The 23,775-nt window shown below is 39.0% G+C and overlaps 1 protein-coding gene across 1 annotated transcript; it reads right to left on the bottom strand.

Annotated features, from left to right (window-relative positions):
• Positions 1 to 18,550: 18,550 nt before the first annotated feature.
• Positions 18,551 to 20,362, bottom strand: LOC138885421 (uncharacterized). The gene is made up of 2 exons (XM_070166367.1): positions 19,696 to 20,362; positions 18,551 to 18,705 (listed from the first exon to the last, which is right to left on the bottom strand). Exons 1-2 carry the CDS (start codon positions 20,360 to 20,362, stop codon positions 18,551 to 18,553), a joined length of 822 nt encoding a protein of 273 aa, XP_070022468.1.
• Between the last annotated feature and the right edge of the window lie 3,413 nt (positions 20,363 to 23,775).

Raw genomic sequence — 23,775 nt, 5'->3', positions numbered from 1 at the left:
ATATGGCATGAATGTTGGTCATTATTTAATTTTGTTGTTAGTTAAGTAAGAAGTGATGTAGAAAACTACAATAATGATATTTATTTGTTAAATAAGGTTAAGATGGTGTTGATGGTATATTTTTATATAATAGATGTGGGTATAAACGTTGGCGAAAGGTAATATGATATAGCTCGTCATGATGGTAAAACGTTATGAATGTTTACGCCAAATAGTTGGGTTGCATGTAAGGTAACTTTGTTGAATTAAATTGCATAATAATGCCTTTTCTATAAATTCGATGCTTATCTACTTTCATAAAATAAAGTGACCAAATAATTAGGCCTATCAGACTAAAAGTGAGTATATGAGAATGAAAAGAGATGTACAAGCATAAATTGTCACACTTTACATCATTGATAATTAGAAATAGAATTTGCATTAAGTAAACAATGAAAATTCTCAGAAAATATTTTCTTCCTTTATGAATCATTTATTTTCAGTTTCATATGCCATTTATTCTGTGGCATATATATATATATATATATATATATATATATATATATATATATATATATATATATATATATATATATATATATATATATGTCATATTTGTTTTTTAAAGATAGTATTAATCATACTCTCGTTATGTCCTTTGAATTTGAACAGTTGGAATAAATTATTTATATTCGAAAAATATAATCAACGGTCAACTTTTAATATTGTAAATTCTTTGAAACCTTAAATGGGAATTTATCATGATTTTCACATAAAAATGTATGAATAATTTGTGGAAAAATCCTTAATATCATTGCAAATATTTTTGCGCAATTAGGGATACGTTCGCGTACCTTGATTATATTTTTAAAAGCAAAAAAAAAAATCGAATTATGCGTACGCGCAATTTCGAACAAATATTTAATAAAAAGATTTATCCAAAGGCGTTAAATCAATTTCATAAAAACCCGAGATGTACGGTTCACTATTCAAGAAAAATAAATATTCTTGATTCAACATAATCTCGGAAAAATGATTGCTTAATATATTATCAAAAATTATTGTGTACACGTACGCGTGACACAATTCCGCATTTTTAAATTTGTAACACGAATATACGTACGCGTAATTCGATTCAAAGAAGGGTTCTCAATCACAATAAGTATAAGCGGTAGTAAAATCAGATAACATCAATATTTAATAAAATCAAGATGATTAAGCCAATAATAAAAACAGTTAAGCGACCGTGCTAGAACCACGGAATTCGGAAATGCCTAACACCTTCTTCCGGATTAACAGAATTCCTTACTCAGGATTTCTGGTTCGCAGAAAAATAAATAGAGTCATATTCTCCTCGATTCAAGGATTATAATTGGTGACTTGGGACGCCTCAAAATTCCCAGGTGGCGACTCTGAAATAAATAAACAAATCCCGTTTCGACTGTCCTTCAATTGGAGAAAACTCCCCACACGCCTCGCGGGCGCGGCAAAAAGGAGGTGCGACAACTGCCTCAGTTCCATATACCAACATATAAGGAGTTGCACCTACTGAAGTGCGAACAGTAGTGCGATAACCTAGTAAGGCAAAAGGAAACTTTTCATGCCACTGCCTAGAACCTTGAACCATCTTGTGAAGTATCTTCTTTATGTTCTTGTTAGCAGCCTCAACAGCTCCATTTTCCTTGGGGCGATACGGGGTGGAGTTCCGATGCATGATCTTGAACTGTTGGCATACCTCTTTTCAAATGACTGTTGAGATTAGCAGCATTGTCTGTGATGATCACCTTCGGAATTCCAAACCGACAAATGATATTTGAATGAACAAAATCCACTACTTCCTTCTTGTTCACGGACATGAAAGTTACAGCTTCGACCCACTTGGTAAAGTAATCAATGGCCACCAGAATAAACCTATGCCCGTTTGATGTTGCCGGCTCAATTGGTCCAATAACATCCATGCCCCAAGCAACAAAGGGCCAAGGTGCAGACATTGTGTGTAACTCAGATGGGGGAGAATGAATCAAATCACCATGTACTTGGCATTGATGACACTTGCGAACAAAACTGATACAATCCCGTTCCATGGTGAGCCAATAATAACCTGCTCGAAGTATCTTCTTTTCCAAAACATACTCGTTCATATGCGGCCCGCAAACTCCAGAATGCACTTCGGCCATAATAGTTGAAGCTTCTTTAGCATCTATGCACCTCAGCAGTCCTAAATCCAGAGTCCTCTTGTACAAGATTCCTCCACTCAAGAAAAATCCATTAGCCAGACGTCGAATTGTTCTCTTTTGATTACCTGTAGCATGTATTGGATATACCCCCGACCTGATGTATTCATTGATATCGTGGAACCAAGGTTCGCCATCGATTTCTTCTTCCACCACATTACAATAAGCATGATAATCATGAACTTGGATATGCACAGGGTCAATATAAGCCTTGTCCGGATGATGTAACATTGACGCCATAGTAGCCAAGGCATCAGCAATCTCATTATGAATCCTGGGAATATGTCTAAATTCGACCGACCTGAATCGTTGGCAAAGATCATGCAGGCACTGTCGGTACGGTATGAGCTTCAAATCTCGAGTCTCCCATTCTCCTTGAATCTGGTGAACCAACAAATCTGAATCTCCCAAAACAAGTATTTCCTGGACTCCCATGTCTATAGCTAACCTCAAACCCAGAATGCATGCTTCGTACTCAGCCATGTTGTTGGTGCAATAAAATTGAAGCTGGGCTATTACAGGGTAGTGTTGCCCTGTTTCAGAGATAAGTACAACCCCGATTCCGACCCCTTTCATGTTAGCAGCTCCATCAAAGAAGAGTTTCCAACCTGGCTTTTCATCATGGTCAATCTCGTCAACACACATGACCTCTTAATCAGGAAAATAAGTCTTCAGTGGCTCATATTCATCATCCACCGGATTCTCGGCCAAGTGGTCGGCCAAGGCTTGGGCTTTCATCGCGGTCCGAGTCACATAGATGATGTCAAACTCTGTAAGTAAAATCTGCAACTTCGCCGATCTTCCCGTGGGCATAGGCTTCTGAAAGATATACTTTAGAGGATCCATGCGGGAAATGAGGTAAGTAGTGTAGGACGACAGATAATGCTTCAACTTTTATGCCACCCAAGTCAGGGCGCAACATGTCCTCTCAAGCAGAGTGTACTTAACCTCATAGGGAGTGACCTTCTTACTGATATAATAGATTGTTTGCTCCTTCTTTCCCGTGATGTCATCTTGACCCAATACACAACCAAAAGAATTATCCAAGACTGTCAAATAGAGAATTAAAGGTCTTCCAGGCTCTGGTGGGACCAACACCGGTGGATTCGACAGGTACCTTAATCTTATCAAATGCCTCTTGACATTCGTCAGTCCACTTGACCGCAACATTCTTCTTTAGCAATTTAAAAGATGGGCTCACAGGTTGTCGTGAGCTGAGCAATGAACCTGCTGATGTAATTTAACCTTCCAAGCAAACTCATCACCTCTGTTTTGTTCTTTGGCGGTGGTAACCCTTGAATGGCTTTGATCTTCGATGGGTCTAACTCAATACCGCGTCGACTGACCACGAATCCTAGCAGTTTCCCAGATGGGACACCAAACGCACATTTCGCTGGATTGAGCTTGAGGTTGTACCTACGAAGCCTTTGGAAAAACTTCCTCAGGTCCTTGACATGGTCAGACTGCTTCTTTGACTTTATGATCACATCATCTACATAAACCTCGATCTCCCTATGTATCATGTCATGAAATATGGTGATCATCGCCCTCATGTAAGTTACCCCAGCATTCTTCAAACCAAATGGCATTAACCGATAACAGTATGTTCCCCATGGCATGATGAATGCTATTTTTTCAGCATCTTCCTCATCCATCAAGATCTGGTGATATCCCGCGTAACAGTCCACAAAAGACCCAATCTCATGCTTGGCACAATTATCGATCAGAATGTGAATGTACGGCAATGGAAAATCATCCTTTGGGCTTGCTTTGTTAAGATCACGGTAATCAACACAGACCCTGGTCTTACCATCCTTCTTTGGTACTGGCACAACATTGGCTAACCAAGTGGGATATCGAGTGACTCGAATGACCTTTGCAGTAAGCTGCTTTGTGGTTTCTTCTTTGATCTTCACACTCATATCAGTCTTGAATTTTCGCAACTTTTGCTTGACATGAGGGAATACTGGATCAGTTGGCAATTTATGAACTACCAGATCAGTGCTCAGGCCTGGCATATCGTCATATGACCATGCAAAGACATCTTTGTACTCAAACAATATTTTGATTATTTCCTCCTTAACTTGCGGTTCTAAATGCACACTTATCTTGGTTTCCCTAACATCATCCTGGTCCCCTAAATTGATTGCTTTAGTCTCACTAAAATTAGGCTTTGGTTTTTCTTCAAATTATTTTAGCTCTTTACTGATTTCCTCAAATGCTGCTTCTTTATCATATTCTATTTCATCATCATATTCTACTTCTTGGATAGTTATTTCAAAATTAGATTGGCTTTTAAGACTTAGCTGAAAACTCTTCATGCATGTCATGTCACTGCAACCAGCATAAAAAGAACTGTACAAAAGAAAAAAGAACAAAATAAAACACTATTAAGAATAACGAAAAACGGAAAACTGCATTTCATTAAAAATAAAAGGATACCGTGCACAACTATTTCCTGCCTGTCCCATTCAAACTTCACCATTTGGTGCAGAGAAGATGGGACTGCCTTAGCAGCATGTATCCAAGGCCTGCCCAACAACAGATTGTAGGAGACAGTCACATCTAACACTTGGAATTCCATGGTAAACTCAACTGGCCCTTTCGACAATTCGAGCATTATATCTCCAACAGAATCTTTACCTCCCCCATCAAAGCCTCGGACACATACACTGTTCAAGTGGATTCTTTCAGTGCCAATCTTCAGTTTTTGCAGGGTAGACAAGGGACAAATATTCGCACTAGAGCCATTATCAACCAAAACCCTTGAGACAACAGAATATTCGCACTTCACCGTGAGATAAAGAGCTCGGTTGTGTTTTGTACCCTCCATAGGAAGTTCATCGTCCGAGAAAGTGATCCTATTTGCTTCGAAGATCTTGCCAACTATCTTTTCCAAGTGGTTCACTGTAATCTTTTTAGGAACATGTACCTCATTCAAAATCTTCATCAAGACCTTGCGATGTTCATCTGAATGTATCAACAAAGACAAAAGAGAAATATGAGCTGGTGTTTTCCTTAACTGCTCCACAATGGGATAATCCTGCACTTTCATCTTTTTCAGGAACTCCTCAGCCTCTTCCTCGGTAATCGATTTCTTTACTGGCATTTGGCTATCCTTGAATGGCTTGGCTTTCCTTAATTCTTCTGGGGTGAGACATCTCCCAGAATGAGTCAATCCTCCAGTTTCATTAACTTCTTCCTCTATTTCTTTTCCTTTGTATGTCACTATCACTTGTTTATAATTCCACGGAATAGCCTTGGCATCCACCACTGGCAGCTGGGTTACTGGTCTAATGATGATAGGGGTAATAGGAGCCCCCTTCACAACTATGACAAGCTTACTTGGAATCCCTAGTAGTACCACTTTTGAACTTTCTGGACTTGCCCCGATATCTTTCGATAGCCCTTTCACGACCAACACTGGTGGTTTCGAACTGAATGAGCTTGGTTTCTCTGTCACCCCTTCGACTATCAAGGGCGTTGCTTTGGTAGAGTCTGGAGCTTTAACCAAATTGCTTTCACTGTCCCGAATCATCATGACGGACTTAGAAGACTTTTTGGGCTCCACATCCTTATGAACTATTTCAATCATATGCGTCTCTGCATGGGCTGACAAAGGGTTTGGTTGATGTTTGGCGTATCTGGGCTTTGGACTACAATTTGGTTTGTATCAATGAGCTCCTGGATTGCCTGTTTCAAATGCCAACACTTCTCTATGTCATTCCCTAGAGCATCAGAACAATAGGCACATCTTAGGGAATAATCGAGGTTCTTTGGAGGGGGATTTGATATCTTTGACTCAATCGGCTTCAAGACGTCCAACTGCCTTAACCTTTGAAATAGACTAGCATAGGACTCTCCAAGCAGGGTAAAAGTTTGTTTTCGCTATTGCCTCTCTCTCCTATACTCTGGACTTGATCGAAAATTTGAACTAGTGGGGTTTTGATAGGGTTGTAGGGGTGGATAGGTATTTTGTGGAGCTTGGTAGATATTCTGTGGAGCTGGAGCACGCCATTGCGGGTAAGTAGGGGGTTGAGCATATGACTGTGTATGGTGAACAAGGTATTGGGATGGCCTGGCTGAGTATTGGGGGTTTTGCGGGGAAAAGTAATGTTTAGGTGGATTATATGGAGCTTGGGCGTAGGTTTGAGGTCGGGGTCGAGGATGGGTGTACTGATGAGGTGAACCTCTCTAGCCATGCCATGATCCGGAGACAACCATAGCGACATCTTCCTTCTTCTTCTTGCCTAGCAAACTTCCGGTACCACTCTGGATTGCCTGAGTGGTTGCTTTTATAGCAGAATAGCTCATGATCTTACTCGACTTGAGCCCCTCTTCCACAATTTCTCCCATCTTCACCATATCATTGAAATACTTACCAATGGCTGAGATCAAGTGGCCATAGTAAGTGGGCTCCAAGTCTTGAAGAAAGTATTTAACCATCTCGTCCTCTTCCATCGGAGGATTGACTCGTGCAGCTTGTTCCCTCCATCGGAACCCATATTCTCTAAAGCTTTCACTGGGTTTCTATTCCACCTTGGTCAGAGATAGGCGGTCTGGAACAATGTCTATATTGTACCGAAAGTGCCGGACAAAGGCCTGAGCCATATTGTCCCAGGTGTACCACCTGCTGGCGTCCTGGCGGGTGTACCATTCTAAAGCTGCCCCACTCAGACTTTGGCTGAAGTGTGCCATCAGTAATTTGTCTTTTCCCCCGGCGCCTCTCATTTTACTGCAATAACCTCTCAGATGAGCTACAGGATCCCCATGTCCGTCATACAAGTCAAACTTGGGCATCTTGAACCCGACAGACAATTGGACATTGGGGAACAAACACAAATCCTTATAGGCCACACTCACTTGGTTTCCTAACCCTTGCATATTTCTCAATGATTGCTCCAGACTCTATACCTTCCTAAACATCTCTTCTTGCTCTGCGTTCTTGGGTGGTTTGTCAGTTTCAACATGAGGCTCAAATTGGGGAGTGTAAGAGTAAGGATCTGGGACTTTGAAGGTGGGCTCCGGTGCATAGTAGTAGGCATCTGTAGTGGGGAATGCGAGCCCACTAGAGGATCGGTGGAGGGTAGCTTGTGGAGGGGGTACAAAAATAGGAGCAGATGTCGGATCAGGGTACGAGGTTATTTTGGCTGGCGGAGCATGAACAGTTTGGGCTGAAGTGTCGGGGTAGTTGTGGTAAGGGGTAAAGCCAGGTGCGTGTTGTGGGGAAAGATCAATAGTATTGGGCATCTGGGATTGAGAGAGTGGTGGAATGGAAGCAGGGTTTTCTATGTAGTTGGTAGGGAACGAGGGTGGAGGGTGGAGGGTGTCCCTTAATCCAGGCTTGATACATTTCTGTCATCTGATGCTTCAACCTCCGGACCTCCTCTTGCAGTTCCGATTCCAACTCAACAATCTCCCTTGGTGGGTCTACAACTCCAGTGTCTGTTTCCTTACTAGCCATGACTGTTTGACGCTTTGATCGGGTGTTGTATGGATGACTTGCCAGGATGCCAACAAACGAACCACCTTCCTGAAACTGATAGAGATAACAGAGGACAACAACACAAAACCACCATGTTAGCGTTAAAGCATTTATCAAATAATAATATCACATTACGTGAAATGCACCTAGCAATGATTAATGATTCTAAAATGGCTTTGAGGGTCGCAGGGTCATATGGCATCATCCCAACTTGCTCATTTCAATCCTTTCTTCTCTTTCTTTTCCAACACCTCTTATCACTCTTTTCTTTTTCTTTCTCCTTTTATTTTGAACCAAAAATGATTTGAACCCGATGTAGGTTGCCTACGTATCATGTCCCTCATGAATCAGACCAAGCGTAGTTCTGGAAAAGTGATGGAAAATAAACTAAAAACAAAATCTTTTTTGGGATTTTTCATTTAAAAACTTTTCGATATTAAAATACAATAAGAAGTGTGATAATGAAAAACCTGACAGACTCAACTACACTACGACAAACTTTGACACTACCTAAAGGACTCAGTACTTCTAGTCAAGACACGAAAGTAAAAGACAACATAAGACGATCTCAAAACACCTAGATAGAATGAATCCTCAAGCTGCTCTTGAATGCGATGATCCTGGCTGGGATGATCCTGGGTTGTCCATCATGCTCAAACTCTGTAACATGCCTCGTAAAGAAACATCGATGCTGGGAATAAAGGCCCTGGCGTGTGCCCTCGCATCCTGAAGTCCGACCCTAAACAAATACTGGCCATGCTGCTCCATGTTTGCTGCCAATCCCGCTAACTGAGACTTTATCAACTCAAGCTTATCCCAGGGATCTTGGTCCGATGCCTCCTCAAAATCATCTATCTGAATTGCCCGCCCCCTAAGTTGTGCTGGCAATGGGGTGCTGACCCCTGGCGGGACGGACTGTAACCAAATCAAGTACTCCTGAGTACACTCGGGCCTGCCAACGTCCTCTACTAATGTATTTTTCTTCATCCTCTTTGCATTGTTCCAGTATTGCACATACTTGATTTCATCAGCCGCCTTTTTGCTAAAATTTATGATGTGCCTCCGAAGATTCAAAGTTGGAGGCTCCTCTTATCTTCTGCCCAATTGCCGCATTACCCTAATGGGAGTATATAATCAGACACACTTAAGTCCTATCAGCATCAGGAAAGGCAGCATGAGGCACCCTACCAAGATATCATCCAAAGGTAGCCAAAGGTAAGCCCACAAAACATTCCCATTTGTCCTCAAAACAAGGAACTCAATCCAAGCCGTGACGCCTACTGGGTACGTAAACCTAGGAGATTTCATCCTACGTTCGATGCATATCACCCGATCCCTTAAGGCACGGTCGATGGGACAAAGTAAGGAAGCGGTGTGCAAATGATCCATCATCCACAACTGTAGCAAAAGGTTACTTCCCTCAAAATATCTGACACCTCCCTTAACCTCACTCAGGGCTCGGTACAACTCTGCTAAGATCATCGGCACAACGGTAACGGTTTTGCGTTGTTTCTCATGAAATAGTGCCATTACCACTGACTGTAGACGGGTGCTAATGTGCCTCTCATCTAATGGAAAATCCAATAATCCCAACAAAGCAAGTCTGAAAGCTTCGAGGCGATGTCTTTGCCACTTTGCCTTGGTTGTGCAGAACTCATCCCAAAAGACGTCAAAACTATCCTGTGGTCCAAATCTAACAAACAAATAATCCAAGGATATCCAGGACTGCTCGAGACATTTTAAATGCTTATTATCTTTCAGGCCCAGGTCGCTGAGGAATCTTGTCCTAGAGTAGTCTCGGGGAAGTATCATGTCCTTGCCTATATAGCTTAAATAAGTGAGACCAGATATTTTCGCCAAGGTAGAAGTCATCTCACACTCTCCAAATCTGAAAATCAAATTTTGCGGATCCCAATAAGTCAGCATCGCCTCCACTAAGTCTGGGCGAGGTGTGATATCAAGAAGGGAAGTTAGGGTGCCCAATTTCTGCATTAACTCATGATGCTCTAACGATGAAAACATTTTCCACCACTTGATCAACTTCCTAGGAATCTTTACCACCATCAGCACTTTGGATCGAATCAGCGGGTTCATACCTGAATAAAGCAAACATGGTTAGCGACTTGGGACACTACGTGATCCCACCACATTTCCTAGTGGACAAATGCAGGACACAACTTGGCTATATTTGCAAAATGGCCTAAGTGGCTGAAAGTGGCTATTAGCGCAAACTTGACAAAGTTGACCCCTAATGCATGAGAAATACTCCATTTAAAGCTTCCATGACTCTAATATCCCGACAATCATGGTCTTAAAAATTACTTTGCGGAAATGGACCCTTTTTTTTGTAAAATGGCTGATGTGGCCAAATGTGGCTTGGGACGCAAATACGACATGGCTGGACCTTAAAGTGATATGACACCGAGTTATAAACTCAAGATCCTAATACATGGGTAAATAGCCACTCTTGCGAAAGTAACCCTATTTTGCAAGAATGGCCGATGTGGCCAAAAGTGGCTAGACATGCAAATTTGACAGGAAAGATCTTTAGAATTAAGAGGACACTTTATTGTAGACTCAAGATCCTAAGACAAGAGATAACAAACTACTTTGAGAAAATACTTCTATTTTTGCAAAAACGACCAATGTGGCCAAATATGGCTATACATACAAGATTTGGCTACGACCCTGTAAGCCAAGAACCTAGGACCTACTAGGAAGACCAGACTCTATGTGGGTTGCCTATATATCACGTCTCAAAAGACGAGAATCAGGTTCGCGTAGTTCGGGAGATTAAACATGGGAGAAAGCCTTTAAAAAAATGCGACTAATTTGGAAAAACTATTATTTTGTATTTTTGATGAAAATTGAAAAAAAAAATCTTTTTCTCCTTTTTTTGAATTTTTGGGAAAATGATGGAAAATGTAAAATCTTTTTGGATTTTTTTTTTTGAATTTTTGGAAAACTATGAAAAAAATGTGAGTGGGCCCTACTTTCTTCATTTTCACCCTTCTTTCCCAAGCATCGGTCCGCCAAATGATCCTTCTACCCTCACAGATGCAACATTTAGCACATAGGATGATTAAATGTCATTTTGGGTCACGGGCCCATTTTGACAAAATTTGGACGGGCTTCCTACAAAGGGACACGGTACCTGGGACCGAGCCCTACTAGGTCTAAATGACATGATGCAAATAAAAATGACCTAAAGGCTGACCTAAGTTTGGGGTTCACTAACAAGGCAATTCGGGGGAGCGTATGGTCGATGGTGGCTGCTCAAGCTTTCCACCCACTCCATACGCCGACGCCCCCCTCCCCTTCTAAAATAAGGGTGACTCAACGAAGAGTTCGTGTACGCGATGCGTACTCCGAGACTTGTTGCAGAAAGAATTGACCGGGTAATGCATATGATGTCAGTTATAAAGCAGTAACACATAAAGTAAAAACTGTAAACACATAAACAACTAGCAAATAACAAAATATAAAAACATAATAAAAATTAAGTAAAGCTAATGAAAAAACATAAAACCTCAACCAAATATTCTAAAAGCCAACAAAATCAAGTACTAGCTCGAACCCGCAAGTCCCCAGCAGAGTCGTCAGAGATGTCACATCCCCCTTTTTTTAACAAACCTCACTAACCCTCTTAAATAAATAGAAAGATTTAGTAAAGCTTGAAAAGGGTTTCCAATTAGAACATGACCAAAATTGTGTTCAAAAGAAAATAACTCATAGGCGCCACCTGACATTTGATTTCGGTGTGTCAGGTCACCGTTTTTCTAAAAATGATAATAATTTTCCTTTCAAAACACTCTGAACTCTAAAACTAAGTCTACACCAAAGATTAGGGTAAGGGGGTTCATTTGACTCAGGGAGAAGGTGTTAGGCACTCCTCAAGTCCCGTGAAAGTCACGGTTGCATACTCGATCTAGTCGGCTTTTTAAAAATATTCAATTGAGGTAGAAAACACAGAAAAAGGAAAATAAACACACAAGAGGTTCGAGGTCGTCCCCACCTAAATAAAAGAGAAAGAAAAATGAAAATGAAATAAAAATACTACAAGTTTCTACTTTTGGCCTCCTTTTACATGTACGATGGGGCATTCCCCGAGATAAAATATATTTACAAATTCTTCGGGGCAATCCCCGGATAAATTTAACTAAGGGAACGACCTCTCGCCTCAAAAGAAACTAAAACACGAATGTACTGAAGATTTGCCTACCCAAATATGGCCGGCCTAGACATGCTCCTAATGAATAATATGATCAATAAAGAAAATAAAGTAAAGAACTGAATAAAAGAACAATTAAATTCACTCATGTATTGTTTTTAACTTTTATTTTTATGGGACCGAGCCCTATATCTAAAAATATGAAAACAAATTAATTATCAAATGGGCTGGTCATACCCTGCAAACCCACGGCCCAGTTCATCATTCATACAATTTCACACCCAGCAGGATCGAACAAAGTAGCATTCAAACAGATAAGAAAAACGTTCAGCAAATAAAGGGAAGGCTGAAGAACAATAAAGGAAAATGTGAATCAAAGCCATTAAGAAGAGACATTAAAAGATTTCTAATCACCCTAATTCTTCTTTATCTTACATTATTTAGAAAACAATTTAAATCAATCATAAATTGTGCTCTATACCCCAGATTAACTACACGTCCAAATCTACCTCAAAAGTAAACCAACAAATCTCACAAGGTAACGAAACAGCAACAATGATTTTAAAACTCATTTTTTCTTTTAAAATAATGCCAAACAATCATACCCGATGACAAAAGCTCCTACACTACTGAGATAATATACTATAGAACTATTTTTTTTCTTAAGAAAGACTTTCAACTCATTCAATCGAAGAACTAAATCCCAACTTTTTAAGATTCGACAAAAAATTCTACTCAAGAGGTGGACTGAAACATGCCATAAATCACCTTTGGTAGGCTAGAAAACCCAACTATTGACAGGTTAACCTCGAGACACTCATGATGGATTCATCTTATATGAAGATTGTAAAGGCCAGTTGACAACTTCAACTCACATAATCCATGTTTGGGCCATAAAAAGAAAGCGAGCGAACATATGGATAATTATAGTTTTAGGCGATTTTTAATGGTAAAGAATCACATGAATATTCATCCATATTTGACTAAAATCAAACGCGATCCTGGTATTCTTCTATAAAAATTCTTTGCCGTTCAGATGTAAATTCACCACAAAATAGATTCACTCAATCCCAAAGATCTGTTAAACAAGACTAAATGAAATGCTAAAACAGAGGAGTGAACAAACCCCAAGAAAATTAAACAAATCTCAACTATCAATTACCCATATTTCTGGAGGTAAGTGTTTCAATGTAGAATACCAAATAACCCATCTTAAAATGGATCTTTTAAGGCTTGATTCACCATAAGCAAATGAGAGCAGATCTAATGGTAAAGAGACGAACCTGAGAAAGGCTGGTTTTCGATTAATAAAGATATTCCAACAATTACACGAACAAATTTAACTCGAACGGAATCGCGAGCCAACTCGAACGGCTAACAAAACCTCAAAGCTCCACAATGCCTCAGTTGAACTCCATGAAAGAGAATCAAAACAGAACTGAAAAAGATCATTTTTTTTGTATTTTTCGAAGTGGGAGTCAAATTCAAACCAAGAAGAATTCAATTCTTTTTTTGTATGAAAAATCGAAAATCAGAAGAGAAATGTCGAAATCCAGTATCAAAACCCTAGAACTTTTTCACCTTTTCTTCTCTTTCTAAAGGCTCCAAATATACCCTCTCTCGAAGCTTCTTCTTCCTCAGCAAGAAATCGTGTGGGACCCCAAAATCAAATCCAAAAATCCCCCTTTCACAAACAAAAATTGGAAAAATGGAGACTTTGGACAAAAATCTTTATCCAATGGTTTCCATTTCTCCCAAATTTATTCAAGGGCCTCGGATTTGTGTTTAAACAAAAGAAATAAAAGATGAAATCCGTGTGAATCGGATTGAAATGATGAGATTTAGTACGGAATGAATGACGTGGAAGAAGGAGAAGAGAGAGGGGGACCATGGGATTTGTTGAGGGCGAACTCGCCCGATTCCGGCGAGTTTGGGCGAGTTGGAAGCGGGCAGAGGGGTTGGAGGAGAGGGAAGGTATGGGGCGACTAGTCTTTAGGTTTAGGGTTTGGGGAAGATTAAGCTTTTATATGGTTGATGGAATTAATGCTAGCCATTAGATTAATTGGGATGGAGGGCTAGGATTCAAAGAGGGGATGGGGCGGGTCAGAGGGTTATTTAGGGCGGGTTTAGTTGGGGATGTGGGCTGTCCGGTTTGGGCCTTCTCTTGTATAAAATTGGGCTAAAATTTGTACTTCTTAAATTTTTAAAAGTCCATAAAATAATCAACACAATCTTTTTTTAAATTAAACTAAACTAATTTCAATTAATTAAATAAACTATGTAATAATATGAAACTATATATTTTCTAATATATCATGTTTTATATAAATTAAAAGTAAGAGTGAAAATCGTAGTAAAAATAAAATATATGGCTATAAAAATCTTAATAGCCTAGACTAAATAGAAATAAGGTAAAACATGAAACTATATATATATTTATTATTATTTTTTGTATTTTTCAAGGATTATACTAAAAATTTAAATATAAAAATCAAGGCAAACTTAGCATAATACTACTATAAAAATACTAATGAACTTAAAAAAAATAAAAACAAAAACAAGCATATCTAATAAGATAAATTGAAACTTTCTTCTTCTTTTTTTTCTTTTTAATTTGATTTGAAATTAAAAACAAAAAGGCTAAAATTACATAATAACTCAAGTAGATATTTTAAAACATAAAGATACTAAAACGAACTTTAAAACTATGCGAGTCAAAAATTACTCTCTTTGGGACATACATATCCTTGGAGGTCTGCCCATTGCGGGCTCTCCGTACGAAGAAGTGGAACCTGAGACAAGAGAACTTATCGGTTTGGACGAAAAACAGATGAGATTTATTCCTCGATCTTGCGAGTATTTATTTGCTGCCTTCCATCACCTTAAGGAAGGTACGGGTGTTAACCAAAAGGTCTCCTTAAGCAAGTGGACAAATTTTTGATATAAAAAAGCTTTAATATATAAACCTGCCCCACTACAAAAGGAAAAAAAATATGCATGCCTAAAGTTGACATATAATCCTAACGGAGTTATTTCCGAGACAACTAGGTGGTCGAGTGATCAAGAAGCTATATTCTCCAAGCTTAGGGTGAGGTCTGACAAGAAAGATGAAACATATATAGCAGCCTTCTTATCAATTTGGCTATGTGCTTTTGTGTTTCCCCATAAGGTAGAGAACTTCATTCGTCCCGAGACTTTTAAGATGGCAAGCATGATGGCAAGCGGACAAAAGATTAGTCTTGCGATCCCAGTTTTTGCGAGTATTTTTTCATGTTTTGAATAAGATTTCGTGTTCTTCCCAACTTGATCAGGTCAAAGTTTGTTTTTCTATCCATTATGTTTACGGCTAGCTTGCACATTAACTCAAAACTCATTATCCACTTGCTAAGGATCCGTTTGTCCCTTTGATGGTGGCATACTCAGGAGAGGGAGCTGTGAGGTACTTTGATGAGAAGGATGCAAGAAAAAGCATCCACAATGGGGAGGATATAGTTTGGACACCAACAATGTTAACCAATTCTCTTCCTTATTATTATGTGGATAATGATGCCCCTCAAGAGTTGGAGTCAAATTACTTCATGAGCTTACGTTTTAATTACTTCTCTTTGAGATATGATGACTCATTCATCATCGATCCATATAGCCCGCATCGGTTTGGTCGTCAATTTGGGTTTTACCAGAACGTCTCTGGTTTTTTGGAGAATGATATCTGTAGCGCCTCTCTAGATGAAGGACTCAAATTTTTGAAGATTTGCACACTGTATCGGTTTATGTCACATGCGGTTTTTCCCCCAAGGGGAGATCCTGTGGAGAAGCCTTTCTCCACCAATTATATGTCTTGATGGGAGAAAGCGCATGGGAAATTTCTCGAGAATAATTTACAAGATCTTTAGAGAATGTTAGGCTAAAATCTACTACTCCTTTAGGAGGTGAAGATCAAGGTGTTGGAAAGATGCTCTCAAAAGTCAAAGAACCACCAACTCCAACCTCAAAAGTAGTTACACAACATAAGAAAAGGAAGCTTAAATCCTCAAAGATGGCTTTGAAAGAGGTGGTGTGCACTTCAACAGATATAGAGAAACACCCTCCAGTTCTTTCATTTACCACGCGAGTTCCTCAAGATACAAGACAGAGTACCAATGAAGATCAAAATTGGAAAAGGAAATGGCCTAACCCAGTAGAGATCGTAGAGGTTCCAAGTGTTGATAGTCCCTCAAGAACGCATACAGCTTGTAACAAAGAGGTAAAATACAATCACCTCGCCTTTTTCAATTTTTTTTCCGAATAGCTTCACTATAAATTAATTACTTTCTTTTCCTTTTCCTTATGCAGTTAAACGTCATTGGGCATCCGATGGTATCCCCACATGACAAGGCGTAAGTGAGTGATGAATCTATTGGAGGGCCTACGTCTAAAGTGAAGTCATCTTCAAATGTATCATCTCTTCCTCATGACAAATCCCTAAAAAGACAAACTCCAAATGAGATAACCCCGTTCCACCAATGACAAATACAACAGTATCTATTTTTGAAGGAAAGAGCATTGTCTTTAATCGCAAAAAGAAATTCATCTTGGGTCTTTGGGAGGATATTTGCAATAGACTCTCCAAAACTCGTGCAGAATTGATCTCATTTTATAGCGAGCAAATCATTGAGATTTTCGAGGATATGAAGAAGACGAATATTTTGGATCTTTCTCCATTAGAGGGTTTACTGGATTCACTTTTTGAGCTTACCGTGTCATATAACCAAGAGCGATCCAATATGGATGATAAGACGAGTGAAGATGAGAAGCTAGAGCTGATTTCCAAAGCTAAAGAGCGTCTTGAATCGTTCAAACTTGAAGTAAGTGAGAAAGTCAAGAAAGTTTCCTCTAGTGAAAAAAAACTGAACAAAGTTGCGAAGGAGTTGCAGACATTACAACAATAGAGGGAGAACCTCGAAGGTATTATAGAAGCGACTCAAAAGGAGGTTTAAGAGATTCAGACAAAAATTTCAACTGCCGAGACTGAGGTCTCTTCATATGACAACATAAATTTGCTGATTGTTGATGATTCGGCCAATTTGGAGGAGAAGAAGAAGAATCTAGAAACTAGCTGTCAAGAATTGATCAACTATAAGTTTTGTTTAGATTAAGTTATTAGCATTATCTCCCATTTTATCTTTATGTTAGATTGACCTAATGGATATTTATTTCATCTTAAATAAGATTGCTTCCCTTTTGCTTTACATTGCCCGACATTTATCTTAGTCGCATAATTTTCAGCTTTACGTACTTGTAAGGAAAGATTTATATCTTATCGTGGGAGAGTCCAAATAACGAACCGTTTGATTTTTTGAAAATTAGACTTCAATATCTAAAATATATCCAAAACTTAGAATCAAACACCTTCAGAATCGCCCCAGATAATATTTTTGAAACCAACTTTAGATTCCACCATGTTGAAATCTGCACAGTCTCACCAAAAAAATCATATCTTGGAGTAGAAAAGCCAAAATCATGAACCGTTTGATTTTTTGAAAACTTAACTTGCAAATATTTAACATAGACAAAATGCAAGATCTAATGCCCTAAGGATAGTTTCAGATAATAGTTCGAAATCAATATTAAATTCTGATGCGGCGACGATTTCATATTTGCATGACTTCACCAAAACTTGTGTATCTCTATGTAGGAATGTTGAAATCACAAACCGTTTAATTTATTGGAAACATAAATTCCAAATCTATAACATATCCAAAATTCAAAATTTAATACCTTAAGGATAGTTTCAAATAATATTTTGAACTCAATACTAAATTCTAACACACTGATGATTTCATATTTGCACGACTTCGCCAAAAGTTTTGTATCTTGAAGTAGGGACGTCGAAATTACGAACCACTTAATTTCTTAGAAACTAAACTTCAAAATCTAAAATATATCCAAAATATAAAATTTAATACTTTAAGGATATTTTCAGATAATAGTTTGAATTCGACTTTGGTTTCTGATATGCCGACAGTTCCAAATTAACGCGACTTCACCAAAAAATTTGTATCTTGGTGTGGAAGCCTTGAGATTGTAAGACCTAATTTAATTGTCAGAAATTGAAATTCAAGAGCTTCATTCTCAACAAATATATGGGGTTCAAGTCTCATTGAATTTGAAACGTCGTGAAGGCACACAAAAAAAACTTAAAGCTTTGGTGAACATGAAGACATAGTGAATCCTCAAACTTCAATGCAAATGTTGGGCAGCCTCCTAAAATATATTGATCATTTCATTGAAGACACCAATTTACCATAGCGGCTTGCCCTCTTTAAATCAAATGGGATCCAAAATTTAACAGAAGAATGGTATCTCAGCTTGATTTTCAAGTGCTAATTGAATGGATTATATTTCATCGTACTTCATTCGAACAACGATGGGGGATTATATATCTTTTGAACTTATGCGACTGAACTCAGAATGAAACTCTAAGCTGCCTACATACCTCGGTGAAGAGGATCAAGTCATACCGTAGTTCAGAATGGGTGATTTTTTTGTTTTATTTATTTTTTTATTTTTTTTATGTCCTAACTTTTGCCTAGGCTGCCTCTTTCGAGGTTTTTTTAACCTAGCGGACCTTTTTTTTGGGTCGTACTCAGTTTATACTCATGCGGGCCAGAAGTATAGGAACATGCAGTTTAGGCTTATGCGTCAAGGAGCCTTGTAGCTTGAAGGATAATACTTCTTCAAAAACTTGCCATTGATAGGGCCGATTCTCATGCCATCTGCATCAACCAGCTTGTAAGCCCCACTTGAATAAGCTTCTTGCACGACATATGGCCCATCCCATTTTGAAGTAAACTTCCCTACAGGTTTAATGGAAGTAATAATGGGTATTAGTATGGCAAAGACTTGATCCCCTACTTGAAAGGATCTTAGGCAAACTCTTTTATTGAAGGTGCGAGACAATCGAGTTTGATAACATTCAAGACTCTGTTGAGCTTCCAACCTATTCTCATCAAGAGCCTCCAACTCTGCTAATTGAAGTCGAGCATTTTCTTCATCAGTGATCCCTTCTTGAATAGCAAGTCGTAATGAAGGTATTTGACGCTCAAGTGGCAAGATGACTTCGACTCCATAAACGAGTGAATAAGGAGTCGCTCGTGTTGGCGTGCGGTGAGTCATCCTATATGCCCATAAAGCTTCTTCCATAAGGTCATACCAGTCTTGTTTGGATTTGAAGACGACTTTCTTTAGCAAGTTGCATAGAGTTTTGTTGAATGCCTCAGCTAGACCATTGGTGGCAGCATTGTACATAGAAGAGTTACGTTGATTGAAGCCAAAGAGATCATAAATTTTATTCAACAACCTATTATCAAATGACTTTCCATTGTCCGTTATTATGTAACGAGGAATGCCAAAGCGATAAATAATGTTAACTCAGATGAAATTTGCAACATTTTCCTTCTTTACTTCCTTAAGAGCAACAACTTCAGCCCATTTTGCAAAGTAGTCGGTTGCACCCAGGATGTACAGGTGCCCACCAGAGGACTTTGGCAGTGGTCGAACAATATCAAATCCCCAAGCTTCAAATGGTCAGGATGCCACAGTCGGGTGCAACACTTCAGGAGGTTGATGAATAAAATTCGCATAGAATTGATAAGCTTTGCATCTTCGAGCGTAGTCCATGCAATCTTTTACCATCGTTGGCCAATAATATCCCATCCTTTTTATATGGAAGTGGAGCTTTGGTCCAGACTGGTGTGACCCACATACCCCAGAATGTGCTTCTTGCAAAGCTTGGAGTGCTTCATCTTCCCCTAAGCATCACAAGAGTACTCCCTCGAATGATCTACTGTATAGCGTATCTATGTAGTAAAGGAAGCGAGGTGCACAACGACGGATTTCAGTTCTTCTCCGCGGATTTGCTGGAAGTATCCCATAGCACAAGTAGTCGATAATGGGTTGTCGCCATTCTTCTTTCTCGACTTCAGAAACAGTGACAAGATGCTTGAGTTCATTTTCTTCACCTTCAGCCTCATTTGGTGGTGGTACTACCCATTTTTTGCAGACAGTAACTTGTGCTTGATCAAGCAGGGTTAACGATGAAGCTAGGGTAGCTAAAGCATCCGCCTTCTTGTTTTCTTTCCTTGGCACATGATGAATAGTCACATCACCGAGCCACCCCATTAAATTTTTAGCGTAATCATGATATGGGCGTAGTTCAGGCTTCTTGACCTCGTACCTACCTAAAAGTTGATTGACCACTAACTGGGAGTCTCCAAAAACTTGCAATTGCAATTGCTTCATATGAACGGCCATTTCAAGCCAAAGTATTAATGTTTGATACTCAACAACATTGTTGGAATAGAGTTTTGTCAAGGTGAAGGAGTAGGGCAAGACTTCACCTTGGGAAGTGACAAATACTATGCCAGCACCAGCTCCTCCACGATGACAAACTTGAAGGTTTGGTGAACCTGAAGACACAGAAAATCCTTGGACTTCAATGCAAATACTTGACATCCTCTTAAAATCAGCCCATTGAAAATATCAATTTACCATGGAGGTTGCCCCCTTTAAATCAAATGAGATCAAAGTTCAACAGGAGGATGACATTTCAGCTTGATCTTACATTCCTTCATACTTCATTCGAACAACAATTGGGGAAATATGTATCCTTTGATCTTATGCGACTGAACTTAGAATGAAACTCTAAGCTGCCTACGTACCTCGGCGAAAAGGATCAAGTCATGCCGTAGTTCAGACTGGGTGATTTTTTAAATTTATTTATTATTTTTTTATGTCCTAACTTTTGCCTAGGCCACCTCTTTCGAAGTTTCTAACCTAGCGGACTCTTCTTTTTTTGTGGGGCCGTACATAGTTTAGACTCATGCGGGCCAGGATTGTAGCAACATGCAGTTTAGGCTCATGTGTCAATGAGCATTGCAACTTCAAGGATAATACTTCTTCAAAAACTTGCCATTGATAGGGCCGATTCTCATGCCATCCACATCAACCAGCTTGTAAGCCCCATTTGAGTAAGCTTCTTGTACGACATATGGCACATCCCATTTTGAAGTGAACTTCCCTACAGGTTTATAGGAAGTAATTATGGGTCTTCGTACAGCAAGGACTTGATCTCCTACTTGAAAGGATCTCGGGTGAACTCTTTTATTGAAGGCACGAGACAATTGAGCTTAATAACATTCAAGACTCTATTGAGCTTCCAACCTCTTCTCATCAAGAGCCTCCAACTCTGCTAATCGAAGTCGAGCATTTTCTTCATCGGTGATCTCTTTCTTAATAGCCAGTCATAATGAAGGTATTTAACGTTCGAGTGGCAAGATAGCTTCGACTCCATAAATGAGTGCATAAGGGGTCGCTTATGTTGGCGTGAAGTGAGTTGTCCTATATGCCCACAAAGCTTACTCCATACGGTCATGCCAATCCCATTTGGATTTGGAGATGACTTTCTTTAACAAGTTGTATAGAGTCTTGTTGAATGCCTCGGCTAGACCATTGGCGACAACATTGTACATAGAAGAATTACATTGCTTGAAGCCAAAGATTTCACAAATCTTGTTCATCAGCCTATTGTGGAACGACTTGCCATTATCCGTTATTATGTAACGAGGATGCCAAAGCGATAGATAATGTTTACTCGGATGAAACTTGCAACATTTGCCTTCTATACTTCCTTAAAAGCAATAGCTTCAGCCTATTTTGAGAAGTAGTCAGTTGCAGCCAAGATGTATAGGTGCCCACTAGAGGACTTTGGTAGTGGTTCAACAACATCCAATCCCTAAGCGTCAAACGGCCAGGATGTAATAGTCGGGTGCAACACTTCAGGAGATTGATGAATAAAATTCGCATGGAATTGACAAGCCTTGCATCTTCGAGCGTAGTCCAAGCAATCCTTTACCATCGTTGGCCAATAATATCCCATCCTTTTTATATGGAAGTGAAGCTTTGGTCCAGACTGGTGTGATCCACATACCCTAGAACGTGCCTCTTGCAAAGCTTGGAGTGCTTCTTCTTCTAAGTATCGCAAGAGTACTCCCTCGAATGACCTTCTGTATAGAGCATCTTTGTAGTAAAGGAAGCGAGGTGCACGACGACAGATTTCGGTCCTTCTCCTCGGATTTTCTGGAAGTATCCTATAGCATAAATAGTCGATAATGGGTTGTCTCCATTCTTCTTTCGCAACTTCAGAAACAGCGACAAGATGTTTGAGTTCATTTTTTTCACCTTCAGCCTCATTTGGGGCGGTACTACCCATTTTTTGCAGACAATAACTTGCGCTTGATCAGGCAGGGTTAAAGATAAAGCTAAGGCAGCTAATGCTGTATTCTGGGTCGGGCCCGGGCCTAAATGGGCCAAACGGGTCGGGCTTAACGGGCCTGGGCTTAGCGGGCCTGGGCTCTGGCGGTCCCGGGCCTCACGGTCCCGTGCTTCGTGGGCTCAACGGGTGGAACCAGCCCATGACGGGCCTAAGCCCATATGGTCCTGGGCTAAACGGGCCGGGCTCGTGGGCTTAGCGGGCCTAACGGGCTTTTTTATTTCTGGGCTTCTTCTTTTTTAATTTTTTTTGTTTAAGGCAATTTCTTGTAAACCATATCATGGCTATATAAATAATATATATGTAATATATATGTAGAAATCTAATTATTAAAGTGCTTGACGAAAAAGTAAAATAACAAAACAATAGTAAAACTAAATTGCCATGCATAATAAATTAATAAGAAAGTACTACATGAAGCATAAATACGTCTAATAATTTTAAAATAACATAAATTGTTGAAATATCTTAAAGACGAATTTGCAGATAAATACCATCAACACAATACGTTATATGCCTCCTTAAAATGCCTGTGGTACACCCTGAACGAAAATTTAAGACTCTTCCACAGTTCTTGCATTTTAGTATTTGGCCTTCTTCATTTTCTTCAAGCACTTCATAGTAGAAAGAAACAAATAAGCGCACTCTTTCCGAACGAGGCATGATGTAACTTGAAAATTAAGATTGAGATTTGAAGTCTTGAAAATTGGAGATTGAGAGAAATTTAGATTGAGAAATGAGTATTGAGTATTGAAATGAAGAAGAGGGAGGGGGTATTTATAGTGTTAGGGAAGGTTAGTTTTGTAAATTGAAAAAAAATGGCTATTTGTGCAATATGGCCATTGGTGGTCATTGGGGGTGGGGCCCTCATTTTGAATTTTGAAAAATCTTGTTTTGTAGTATATATAGTATACTATATATAGTATGTTATGTATATATATTTCCAAATATAATTTCTTATAATGTTTTGTAGTATATATATAGATTTTCTTGTAGTATATATTGTATGTTATGTATATTTATTACCTTATATATTTTCTTGTAGTATATATTGTATGTTATGTATATATATTATCTTATAAATTTTCTTGTAGTATATATTGTATGTTATGTGTGTGTGTGTATATATATATATTCTTGTAGTATATATTGTATGCTATGTGTATATATATATTTTCTTGTAGTATATATTGTATGTTATGTATATATATTACCTTATATATTTTCTTGTAGTATATATTGTATGTTATGTATATATATTATAACTTATAAATAATTGCAAGTTAAAGACAAAACAATATTGCAAAAAGATATTCAAGGGCATGTCTTATAATTTTTATTACCAAAAATGGTATATCTTTCTTAGTCTTCCTCCCCCAATGGAATGAGCACAACAAGGTACTAATACCACCATTAAAAGGGAAAAAAAACTAAAAGAAGATATGCCAAAAAGTACAAGGTACACCATAATCTACATTGTATCTCTAACAAATTTTATAAATCCTTCAAGGTTCGGAGGAGGTTGCGTTGGTGGTGGTGGAAAAGAAGCTTGTTCATCACCACTTCCGGGCGAAGCAGCATCCTCCGCAAGTTCTGC

This window comes from Nicotiana sylvestris, chromosome 2, assembly GCF_000393655.2.
Source record: "Nicotiana sylvestris chromosome 2, ASM39365v2, whole genome shotgun sequence".
Classification (NCBI taxonomy): Eukaryota; Viridiplantae; Streptophyta; class Magnoliopsida; order Solanales; family Solanaceae; genus Nicotiana; species Nicotiana sylvestris.
This window is presented reverse-complemented; position numbering and strand designations above follow the sequence as displayed.